The 13,052-nt window shown below is 39.1% G+C and overlaps 1 protein-coding gene across 1 annotated transcript in view; it reads right to left on the reverse strand.

Annotated features, from left to right (window-relative positions):
* The window catches only part of ptprr.L (protein tyrosine phosphatase receptor type R L homeolog), a 73,957-nt gene extending 62,719 nt beyond the window's left edge, over nt 1–11,238 (reverse strand). Inside the window, exons 1-2 of the mRNA XM_018252469.2 lie at nt 11,039–11,238; nt 238–536 (exon numbers count right to left, since the gene is read on the reverse strand). Of these exons, the coding sequence (XP_018107958.1) occupies nt 238–536; nt 11,039–11,132 (393 nt within the window). The 5' untranslated portion in view covers nt 11,133–11,238. The remainder of the gene's footprint in view (nt 1–237; nt 537–11,038) is intronic.
* Between the last annotated feature and the right edge of the window lie 1,814 nt (nt 11,239–13,052).

The following is a 13,052-nucleotide window of genomic DNA, read 5'->3' on the forward strand; positions in this document are numbered from 1 at the left end:
AATGTTAGCCTATGGGGAAGGTCCCCATAGACTTTCCTAGCAATTTCTGATCAAAGGATTGATGGATTAAAATCCTTCAAATCGTTCGAAGGATTTAATCGTTTAACCTGGAACCGCAACCTGGAACCTGGAGTTACAAGCACAGAGCAACTATGTGGAAGTTGAACACAACATTTTATTAATCATATTCTACAGACCACCAAACAATCTTCTTTTTTGTACAAAAAAGACACTTACCACCAGAATCACATTGGCCTGTGGAATAGGAAGGTTTTCCACTTTAACATCTGTGTCACTTGGCGCTAACAGGTTTTGTGCGCGGTTATGAGAGCGCGGGAAAGCTGCTTTATCAAACCCTGCAGGAAGAAACTTGCCAACATGCAGGTGCGCGGGCGTGTTGAAATTGTGGTCAGATAACTGTCTGTTCAGGTCTAAACTTTTCTCAATACTTTGCACACGGTGGTAAATAAACCTGGGCCTCCCACTCTTCCGATAGTGAATCGCCATAAAATGGTCATTGTCTCCAGAAAAGCCCTCTGTTAAGAAATGAAAAATATGTTAACAAATCTGTTTTTAGGCAGGACATCAATTTTACAAATATTTCCAGTTTTCAAAAATAGAATACCGCTTATTTTAGAAAGGAAAGCAAAACAAAACAAATTTATGCTATTGATCTTTATGTTTACTGGAAGCTACTTTATAGCAGAGTTTTCCAGGCATTGAACGAGTTTATCATCAGTGTTTGTCTGCAGTAATCTCTAAGGTACACTACCGGGGATCTCCTACTCCACAACACATAAATAATTAGGACTATTGTACGGTAATTTGAACCCAAGAAATTATAAATCTATAAATGGATCATATGGTTAGAAAGAATAGAGCAACTGAACCCATAGTTACGTCTCATTTACAGAGCACCAACAATTAACAAGTATCTAAACATATTTAAGTGCTTGGATACAGAATTCCCAGTCAGTGTTTTGGCCTGCCAATTGGGACTTCCACCTACAGCTCTTTTAGTATTAACTCATATCTTACTGAACCAAAGCAAATAGTCGATGGTGACTAAAGTATCCCACAATGTACAACACATAACATTTTTCTGCACAGAGTTAAGATGGCATGCAGTCTGCAGATGTGCTGATAGCTATACAGTATATGAAATTCAGTCACGTGAATCTCATTGTCATATTTGCCCTGCCATATTTTTTTTATCTTTATGGGGATAGAGGATACTTATGAACACTGAGTATAATCATTGCAAAAACATAAGATGAAATAAAAAGACATGTTTTATATAAAAGGCTAAATGTGGTTGATGCTGTGTGTGTGAAAGAGACAAGAACACACCTGCCAATCAACAAGCAGACTGAACATATAATATTCCATATTATATGTCTATTTGTGCATGTTATATATTATACTGGTGGGAAAACAATTCAAATGGATTTATTGAAATTATAATTTGTGGAGATACAAATTACAAAAAGGACCCTTATCTACATTCCTATATCCAGGCCCCAAGCATTCCTGATAATAGATCACACACCTACTGTAGAATAGTTCACAATCTTTTTAATGTCATTTCTTTCAACCATTCTTTTACCTGGTTTTTAAGAAATGCACTTTATTCTTCCAATACAATACACTTTAGCTTCATATTGTCCACACAAAAGCATATCTGAAGTTATTTTGCAATTTACCCATAATGCAATACCCCCTGCGAAGCTAAATGGATGCTGTTGAGCAAACAAGCTCTCGTAGACACATAAAATATATTTCGACTTCAAACTTGTTTTGTTTCATCCTCTTACTCTCAGTGGAAAACTCTATTTGATTTACTGTGCCCATTAGAGAGATTTCTTTGGGCCTGACTCCATGCTGCCTGAAGCTGCAAACTGTCATTGAAGAAGTGAGTCATTCCTTTTATTTGATAAATCTGCAATAATGTTATCAATTATTCATGTTGTAATTTCAGAGTTTTCATATCATGCTGCAATAACTAGATAAAAAGCAATATGATATATTCATTGGCAATCGCTCCCTTCTATAAATCACTGGTTAATGTTATTTTGCACAGTTAGCAACCAGGGACTTCCTCAAATATTATCCACTGCTGCAGGTTTAAAATAAATATTGTTTTTCTGGAAATATTTAACACAGTTACGCTCTGTATTTTTAGGAGACCTCTACAGAATAGATGACAGATAACTGGTTAAAAAAAATTACTACAGGTATATCATAGGTCTATATTTAGGGGCTTATTTTTCAAAGGTCGAGATTGTGAGGTTTGTGAGTTTTTTTTCTACCTCGAATAAACTCACAACTCGAATGTTTGCTCATTTATATAAAAAAAAACAAAAACTGAATGTATAAAAAACTCGAATGAATGCAATCAGTGGCGGAACTACCGGGGAGCAGGGGGTGCACCCCCTCAGGGCCCCCCGGCAGTCCGTTCGCCGCTGAAAATACAGCCAAATGCGGCCGTATGGAGGGGGCGCGTCACGCACCAGGGCCCGTCCCCCTCTAGGATCGCTACTGAATGCAATCAGTGGAAAACTCGAATACTTTGAATTGATCAAGTAATCTGCGAAAAAAACCTACAATACCTCGAATTGATTGAATTTTCGAGCTCAAACCACCAAAAAAACCCCCAAAAATTATGAAGACTAAAAAACATCTTCAAATGGTTCAAGGGAACTCTGCCATTGACTTCTATATGACCTTGACAGGTTTTAGCTGGAGTATTTTTAGATTCTGACTTTTTGCAGCTTCTGTGCATAATAAATCCAGAAAAATATTTAGTTTTTTTTTTAACTTGAAAAATTCAAGTTTTTACTGAAGCTACCTTCTAAAAACTCAAATTTTTTAGGAAAGACACAACTTGACCTAAGAATAATAAGAAACCCGGTAATGTACAAGCTGGGTTGGGTATGATCTGGAAAATTTGTGTTAATAGTAACCTGATTGTAGATGAGTTGTTGGAGTAATCTGAAAGAAGTACAGTATATTATACAGTTGTCCTAGTTACTGTATGTACATTAGCTTACTAGTTCCTTGACATAAGCCCAATAACTAGGCATTATTCTCAAATCCCTGCTCTGTCTTTATTTACCCTTTAGTTATAAAGCTACAATTAAGCAACAATTTTTCAATTTATTTAAAACAGACAGAACTGGAAGAGAAGTTAGGGCTCCTGAGCCATTCAACGTTCAGAGGCTATTGCTCTTTCAACACATTGTGTTCTAAGTAAAAACAAAAAGACCACACCAAACTTAGTGCATTTAGCGCTGATCTCTGCTTAGATCAACAATGTGTGCTGGCACTGGCAAAGATCTGCAGTGGACCACAAGCTTTGCTTTGCTTGATGGAACTGAAACATAAAGCAAAATGTATCAGCCTTCTGTCAGCTCTTGTCAGACTCACATAAAGGAGAATAAATATGAGTTTCTGAAAGCTCCATATTAAATCCTCTAGTTCTGTTGCAGCCAACAGCAGCCTACAGTTTTTCTTTTTTCATGGAACAATACATCTCCTTGCCTGGATGCTGCAATCATTATGTTCTTTTCCAGCTTGTTGCTAGACTACAATAATGTAATAGCATTGCTTTTTTCTTATTTTCTTTATTATCACAACATATGGTTCATAGTCACATACTTAAAGGAAAAATATACACCCAAAATAAATACTTGAGCAACAGATAGTTTATATCAAATTAAGTGACATATTAAAGAATCTTATCAAACTGGAATATATATTCAAGTATATATTGTCCTTTTACATCTCTTGCCTTGAACCACCATTTTGTGATGGTCTGTGTATCCTTAATGATTGTTTCACCTTTGAGATAACTTTAAGGTGGTTACAGTATTTATCAAGGTCCGAACTTATCTCAGTATTGGCTGCTACAAACTCCGATCTAAGTCACTGGTTTTTGACGCTTATTTATTATTACATTTTTCGGAAAATTTGCTTTTGCTTTTCACGATTTTTTCTGAGGTTTCACTCGACAATGTCAGAATTATACAAAGGATAACAGTTGCTTTGAGGCAGCCCGCTGAAGACACCTGCTTAGTGATAGTGTTATCTAGCATATGATTTAAACGTTGTGCTGGTGGAGATGAATGTTTATGTGCCCTCAAAAGTAAACATCATTTCATTTAGAATATGACGAAAATCTCCAAGGACATTCATTGACTTGACTATTTTCATCTCTGAAAAATGTCAGATTCCATGAGCAGTCATAAAACAACATTTACAAATCTGAGCATTATTCCATGCTGACAAGCCTAAATACTTCCATATTCAAAAATATGGCCAATGGCTTCACCAAATCGTAATACTGTAAAATACAGGAAGGCAATGTACATAACTCTTAAACGATAACCAATACTGTATATATTAGGTTCCCCAGATCTAGATATTGAATATTTTACTGTCAATAAATAACTTTGTCTGTGGAAGTGATGAACTGTACAGTTGTGTTTGAGATGTTCCTACAGATGCACATTTGTCCTTCCAGGCTTGTGAATATGTGAAAGATGACATTTTGACAATGAATCAAACAAGGTCTAAAAACACAAAAGGACCCCACTGAACCTTACACTCACGTGCTGTGCAGCATTACTTCTGCTTCGAAATGCTCCTTCAGGCTCTTGCATTTATTTTTTCCTCTGACTAATGTCTTAGCAAATGCAGGAATGTACTATATGAGGACTTTAATCCATTTCAGCACAAACACACCGTACCACTAGAAAAATGACTAAAAATAATAAATGCTGATATTAATGATGGTAACTCATGATTTGCATAAACTTCTGTAACCTCTCAAAATACATAGAAATAAAATGGGCAGTTTAATACACATATAGTAAATGTGTTTTGAACATTGCTCAAGCAGCTCCTGCAATTAATTCCTTTTGATTGCATGTTGACATTAAACTATGCCCAGTAGAGATGCAGCAACGTATATAGTCATTGGACTCCATTTTCCTGTTGAAACGAAGGGTGGGACATGCCGTGCTTTGGTGTGAGCCATGTGATGCCAAATCTTGTTTTACTAGATTTATTGATTCAGACTTACATATAGACTGTCTCTATTATTATCCGTGGGAGGGGCATCTGGGGAAAATGCAACTGAAATAAATTCCTGCAGGCATAATCAATGAAATTATTGCAAGATTTAAGGTCTTTTAAAGACCCATTAATTTGAATTCTCCTAAGGTCAACCAAGAACACACAAGTACAAGTTCTCCTTATTACTCATGCGAGGGATAACATTTCCCTGTGGAATGCAAAAGTCCCACACAATGAACAAGTGTGGCAGATACATTCAATTATATTTAATTAATATGGAGGTGAAAAGGCAGTGTCTAAACTATTTAGAAAACTATTGATTAGAATTTTCAATCTATACTTAAAACTGCCATCACTCTTATAAAATATCTAGAAAGACAAAGCATGCAAGGATTTCATTGTTAAGACATTATATTTTTAAGTAATGTATATAGTCTTTCATTATTAATCTAAAAGATCAATAAAGAGTGCTGAGTTGCAAGAATATGAGGAAAATGATCAGGACCCATTTACAAACATGTTCAACTTCTGTTACATTGCAATATTTCCCTTTTTAAGAGCCTTAATCTGCAATATGCTGTAATTGCAGTTGCCTCTCATAGACTCCATTTTGTCCAAATAAACAAAAAAAATTAAAATGCTTAGCTTTTTCTCTGTAATAATAAAACAGTACCTTGTACCTAATCCAAACCAAGATATAATTAATCCTTATTGGAAGCAAAACCAGCCTATTGGGTATATTTAATGTTTACATATTTTTCTTGAAGACTTAAGGTATGAAGATGCAAATTAGAGAAAGATTAGTTATCCGGAAAATCCCAGGTCCCGAGCATTCTGGATAACAGTTCCCATACTTGTATTAGCAATAGATATTGGAGGTCAATCTAACAATAAACATACTGCTCATTTTTTTTGATATGAAACCGCAAGAGCATCATTATATCAACTTCAATAAGATGCTGGGGCATTATGTTCTTTATAGAAACTTAAATTATTGAGAGTCAACAAAAGTATTTTGCAGTGTTAAAGTATCTGCAGTATTGTTCATTAGTTAAGTGCAAGCATAAACTCTCGAAAATAATGAAATCCATGCAACCTGTCATTTACTGTACTTCTGTGTTTCTCAGTTGCATTAGCCTTCGACCGAGCCAGTAATATTGTTCTGTACACTAAATGTTGCATTTTTTTGCACGGTAAATATCTGAAGTTTTAGCTTCCATAGCTTGCACATTTCAATGTAAAAATGTAATAGTATGTTATTACACAATAATAGGACAAAGGGGAATTGAAGCTTAACAAGAAATTAGTCTAGAAATGCTTAACATTATATTTGGGCTACCAGCCAAGGCTCCCACAGCCCTTTAGCAGTGATGATCTGTGACGCCTAAAATGCCCCAGTATCTCCCCATGTTCTTTTCTCTTGATTCACAGCAAATACTCTGGGCTGCTGTCGGTTACTGAGCTTAGAGACCCACTCACAATACACAGTGTTACATTAAGCAATATGCATTATCAACCCTGTAGCATCATCTTCTATAATGAACCTCACCTGTAGCATCATCTTCTGTAATGAACCTCATTTTCTGCTTGATGATTTGTACCAACCCCTAAGATTTTCAACATACAGCAGGGAAGTTTACTTATTTACCCCTGTCTCGTAACCTGACAGCCTGCACTTTCACCTCTGCCAAATGTCAACATTCCAATAGTATTAAAACAAACAAATTAAATGTTATAAAGTCATTTTGCTAGGCTATACCTCCCATAACCCCCAATGCCCTTGACTGTGACACATGCTGGGAAATGTAGCTCTCCTGAAACGTTTGTGTATTCATAGTACCATTCTACATACACAGTGATCAATATACATAATGCCTCTGTCTCCTCTAAGCACCCCTACAGTTTTACTTCCCATTTTCTCACATTTTCTCACATTGGGGTGCAAAATACACTACCAGCTACACACTGATTTCCAAAGTACTATCATTCACTCTGCATGTGTTGAAACTCAAATCATCTTCTATCACCTAAGGTTGGTGCTTCCATGGCAATGTTGTTTATTAAAAGCAGATGTGCTCCACATTTGGGAAACCTGATCTGTCCTACTTATGTAATGGTGTTGGTAACATTTATATATGTGCAGAGACACTTTAGAGATTCTGTGGAAAGCAAGGAGGAATAGTTTTTCAGGATTCAGCGACAGAATTAGAGATACAGATAAGAAAACCAAACATCCTGGTTGGGTAGTGGATCTGACGAGCATTGGATTTACATAGTCATAAGGCGGCCAAGCACATGCCTACTTGTCAGATACCATGTGATTTTACCAGTCACACAAATAGCAGTAATGCGCAGAAGCTGTGGAGTCCACATATTCCAGCTCACCTACTGCAATTTTATTGAACAACATGTTGCTTGCTTAACAAGCAACAGCCAGGTTACCACACAAACCCTGGTGGTTGGACACTATTAGGGATGTCGCGGACTGTTCTGCGGCGAACTTGTTCGCGCGAACATCGGCTGTTCGCGTCCGCCGCAAGTTCGCGAACGTCGCGCGACGTTCGCCAATAGGCGTTCGCGTCAAAATCGTTCGACCATTCGACCATTCGGTCGCTAAAATCGAACGATTTTCGTTCGATTCGAACGAAAATCGTTCGATCGAACGATTAAAATCCTTCGATCGTTCGAATCGAACGATTTTCGGATGTTCGAAGTTCGCGAACTGTTCGCGAACTGTTCGCATTTTTTGCCGGTGTTCGCGAACGGCGTTCGCGAACACATTATCGGCGGTTCGCTACATCCCTAGACACTATAATTGAAACATAGCAAACTACCTGAATGGATGTGGATGCGTATGGAAGATAGATTAAGAATCTAGAATGGTACCTAGATGAGAGAATGAACATACAGTCAGTGGAGCAATGTCCCAAGCTGCTGTGCTTCACCTTCCAGACCAGAAACTGAATGACACAAAAGTAAGGAAGTGATATCCTTGGTTATAAAGTTTCACACTTTGATTGCTCTCAAAAAAAACAAAATTGTTCTTACTGCTTTTAATGTATTATAGTTTTTACATCAGCCTTCCAGATGATGATAAACTGCAGTTACTAGTAAGCCCTGGCAGCCTCTGTCGATTGGGGTATACTGAGATGTAATTCCATGTCTATCCCTGCTGTTCAATCTATTCTCTCCCATGATATAGTATCCTTGAAAACAGACATGTGAATGAAGACAAAGAAATGAACAAACCTTGGGGTGATGGTAGCATGTTCTTTGCATCCTGCACTGCGTATAACTAATTGCCTAATGTACTAATAAGCAGGAAGCCAGAGGCCAAGCTCTGTGTATTATCCTTAGTACATATGATTGATTTCATGGCAAGACACAAATAAAACAGACACCATTGCCTTTTCTATTGTGCTTTTAGGGCACATAAAAAGCAGTTAATGGCTCACAGTGTAGATGCAATGTAAGCAGGTATATGAGCTATATTTTGTGAGAGACAGGTGTTCTTTTTAATTCAGGTCACAGATGTAAGTAAAGCATACCACATCAGTATATGGCACAGCTAGGGTTAACATTCAGCAATGATCTAATGTAAATAGTAACAATTTGAGTAGAAAAAGGAACCCTTCCTACCAAGTGTTTCAGTAAAGGTCCCAGTTTATAGGCACTGACGATGATGGTGAGGGGGGGGGGTGAATATTTATTACCTATTCTTCATAATAGATGCTGAAATACATTAAAGGGGAACTATCGCAAAAATGAAAAATTAATATAAGCTTCAGCTCACTGAAATAAGACACTTTCTAAATACAATCAATTGAAAATTCTGTACTGTTTAAGAAATAATCAAGTTAATCTTCAGTATCTCACTCTCCACAACCTGTCACTCTTCATGTTCTCTTCATGTTGAGGTCTGGGTCAGATTTTGATTGACAGGTACTGTAGGTCTAATAGATCTTTTAGGGGGGCTCACTTTCTTAGCAGAATAACGCAAATAACCAACTCCAGCACCAACAAAAGGTAACAAAATGACAGACTCCCTGTACACAAACACCCTGTACACAGAGAAACAGGATTTCCATCAGAACCAGTTATTTTTAAAGAAGAAGCACCGGGGTTAAGGTGCAACCCCCCCAAAAGATGTATCAGAACTAACTGTCAATAAAAAACTGACTCCACCTACTGCATGAAGACAGAATGAAGAGAGACAGGTTGCTCAGAGGGGGGAGTGAAGATTAGCTTGATTATTTTATAAACGGTACAGAATTTTTAATTGATTATATTTAGAAAGTTTATTATTTCAGCAAGATGAAGCTTATAGTTTATTTTCATGTTCGCAATAGATCCCCTTTAAGTGTTACACGGGTGCTTTTCAAACGGTGGCATTTACAGATGTGTCAGTTGCAGGAGTATATAACATATAACATATGGGCCAGTGCTTCTTGGCAATACAATTGAGAGTATGTATATCTATATGTAAACACATAGTATTTCAGGTATTACAGAGCATTAGCTCCAACAATTATATCTCTGCACTCAGCACATTTGGATTCAATGCACCTAAGGCATCACCTGTGCTGAAACTCGTGTAGCTTCATATTGCCATGTACAGGCATTAAAGGGGACCCGTCACCCAAAATTATTCAACATTCTATTTTATCACATTAGTCAAGCAAAATGAACTTTAATTACACTATATAAATTATTTCCTTCAATCTGGGAATTCATAATTCTAGCAAGCAGGCAGGAGCCATTTTGTGCACTCTGTTATTAAGGCAAGCCTTGCATCATCTCAGAATCTTGTTTGTGCACCAGAATGGGGACCCAATACCCATCCCCATGCCCTGGATACACAATTAAACAATGAAGAGAACGGGGTAATGTGTGGAGAGCAGTGACATCTAGGAAGTGCTGAATGGAAAGTGAAAGTAATTGTTTGCCCCGCCTCTATGTCTAAGGCATAGAGGAGGGGCAGACAATATTTGATTGACAGCTGAGATTTTTAAATGAGCACTTATGAATGCTTTAATAAAAAATAGAAATTGGATTTCATGTTTAATTTGAAAAGGACTTTTATTATACTGCTTTTTGTATCTGGGTGACAGGTCCACTTTAAATCTATTTTGAGGAAACACAATATCTAGGAAAGCATTTAATTTCCTATATTTTTGTTTGGTTTTTGCCTGCTTTTAAAACAATACCTTGTACTTAAATCATTGTGATCTAAACAGCTTATTTGGAAATCCCCAGGTTCCAAGCTCTACAGATAATAGGTGTCATAACTGTACTGTCTTACAAGTGGAAGAAAAACACATTTAAGAGCCAAGCCACATCGCAGCTAAATTCTGTGCAAAGAAAAAACAGGTGAATACAGGTACTTTAGCAATGCCTGTAAGCTATGGTGAGGGGAGACCCGTGGTTTGTTTTGCTCTGTGTTATCTCATGCGTGCACAACACTATCTAGCTCGCCGAATGATAACTGCATGCTTTCCAGTGATATGAACAGTGGAGAGTACATTGGGGGACCCGATGCATCAACACAAACGCAATTTTAAACACATCACTGTCAGGGCCACAGGCTGGACATTGCTGGTGACAGCCAATTCCACATACAGCAGTCCCTGCTTATAGAAAGCTACACCTCCCTTTGGGAGCAATGAGTGCTGCTGCTCTCCATGGTGCTGAACTGGAGGTTCTTCCTATACTGGCGCATGAAAAGTGCTGCAGTCGCATAAACAATGTGCCTCAGCAGCAACATCCATTATCAGATGATTAAAATGCCTAGGCACTGGTTATTGGGGATGATTCCATAGTAAAAACGAGCAGAGCTCCATTTATCAGCAGTCATCAATGGCTTCAAAGACACTCACACACATATATAGGAATTACTGTAGAGCAGATTGGCTTAATTAGTAGGAATAGTTGAGGAATGTAAAAAATATTCTAGAGATCTTACCTGTAGCTTGAATGAAAAGCAAGAAGCACATGAGGGGTAAATAGCTGCACATTGCATCCATGCTGCTTTCTGTCTCTAAACCAACATCTCTCATTCAGAGTGGGTGGCAGTTTGCCTGATCGTCAGTTGCTGCTAATGCTGCAAGAGCTCAGATTTGTCTGTGCGAGCTGCACTGTATTACACTGTGAGTGTAGCCTGCTGCTCAGTGCCTTGCGTTACCACGTGCGCCCAGCTGGCCACTCACGTGCAGCTGCTGCTGTTGCTACTGGGGAATGGAGCTGAATTCTGCTCATCAAATGAAGGGCAGTCACCACATCCCTGCCAAGGGCTCTTAGGAAAGGAAGGGATTTCAAAGCACACAGTGCTCCCGGGGGTGCAAGCCTAATGCATTTCCTGTGAATTGCCAAAGTAGTAGTGTGCTTCACTGTTAATCATTAGCTCCATCACTAGCAAAGTGAATTAGGACTGCTTTTCATGATAATGATGTTTTAGGCTGCAATATAAATCAGCAATTTATGGCCACAAATCAATATCTTTACAACAAGGGTTGATTCTCTGCCTGAAAATACTGCAGCTCTTTCTGGCAGCTCCTGCCTGACACTTCTTATTTTGTTTCTTGGTTACATGATCAGACCCAGATTAGTGGCAAGGCCACAAAGGCCCAGGCCTAGTGCAGCAGAATTTCAGGGGTGGCATGCCCCATTTGGATTTGTTCGAGTACTGGAGACACCATGCCAGTCTCCAGTGCTGCGCAAGACCCAACTGTTCAAGATGTGCACACAGGCCTGGATTTGTGGAAAGACCTCCAAGGCCTGGGCCTAGGATTTTACGGGGTGGCATGCTGCCCAACCACACCCACATTGGTTTAGAAACACTGGAGATGCGCTCCTGTGCGCCAATCCCCATTGCTCCAAAAATTTGCGTGGATACAGGGGAGGGGACAGGGGCGACGAATGGCAGCAGGCCTAGGGGCGTCCGCTATTTAAATCCGGCCCTGTGTGCTGTGCATATATGTACATGCACAGGAAGGGGATGAGGATGCGGATGACGACGAGGAGTGGAACGCAAAAAGCGACAGGGAGGTAGACTCAGATGGGGAAGTGGACAGGGAGGGGGATGTGGAATGGGAAGGGGGAGACTAACCAGAGCCAGCCTAGAGGCACCTGGTTTGTAAATCCGGGCCTGCAAATTACATAGTTACATAGTTACTGTAAATCAGTTTGAAAAAGACAATGTCCTTCAAGTTCAACCCCTCCAAATGAAAACCCAGCATCCATAAATACACCCCTCCATACTTTCACATAAATTATATATACCCATAGCTATACTAACTATAAAGTTTAGTATCACAATAGCCTTTGATATTATGTCTGTCCAAGAAATCATCCAAGCCATTCTTAAAGGCATTAACTGAATCAGCCATCACAACATCACCCGGCAGTGCATTCCAAAACCTCACTGTCCTGACTGTGAAGAACCACCTACATGCTTCAAATGAAAGTTCTTTTCTTCTAGTCTAAAGGGGTGGCCTCTGGTACAGTGATCCACTTTATGTCTATAATGTCCGCTAATGTACTTGTAAAGTGTAATCATGTCCCCTCGCAAGCACCTTTTTCCAGAGAAAACAACCCCATCCTTAGCAGTCTACCCTTATAATTTAAGTCTTCCATCCCTCTAACCAGTTTAACCACATCTATGCACTCTCTCCAGCTCATTTATATCACTCTTAAAGGAGAACTAAACCCCTTCGGCGCTAAAATCCCTCCCCCCTCCCCTGTGTTGACCCCCCTCCCTCCTCCCCTCGGCTTACCTCCCCCCCGGGCAAATGCCCCTAAGTTGCTACTTACCTCTCGGCGCAGGTCATGTCCATGGAGTTCACAGGCGCCATCTTCTCCATGCGCCAAAAGTCACAAAGTTTCCGAAAAAAGAAATCTGAAAAGTTTGTGACTTTCGGCGCATGCGCAGTAGAGCTGAACCGGCAAATGCTCCTACTGTGCATGCGCCGTCAAATGCC

The sequence above is a fragment of the Xenopus laevis genome, chromosome 3L, assembly GCF_017654675.1.
Source record: "Xenopus laevis strain J_2021 chromosome 3L, Xenopus_laevis_v10.1, whole genome shotgun sequence".
Taxonomy (NCBI): Eukaryota; Metazoa; Chordata; class Amphibia; order Anura; family Pipidae; genus Xenopus; species Xenopus laevis.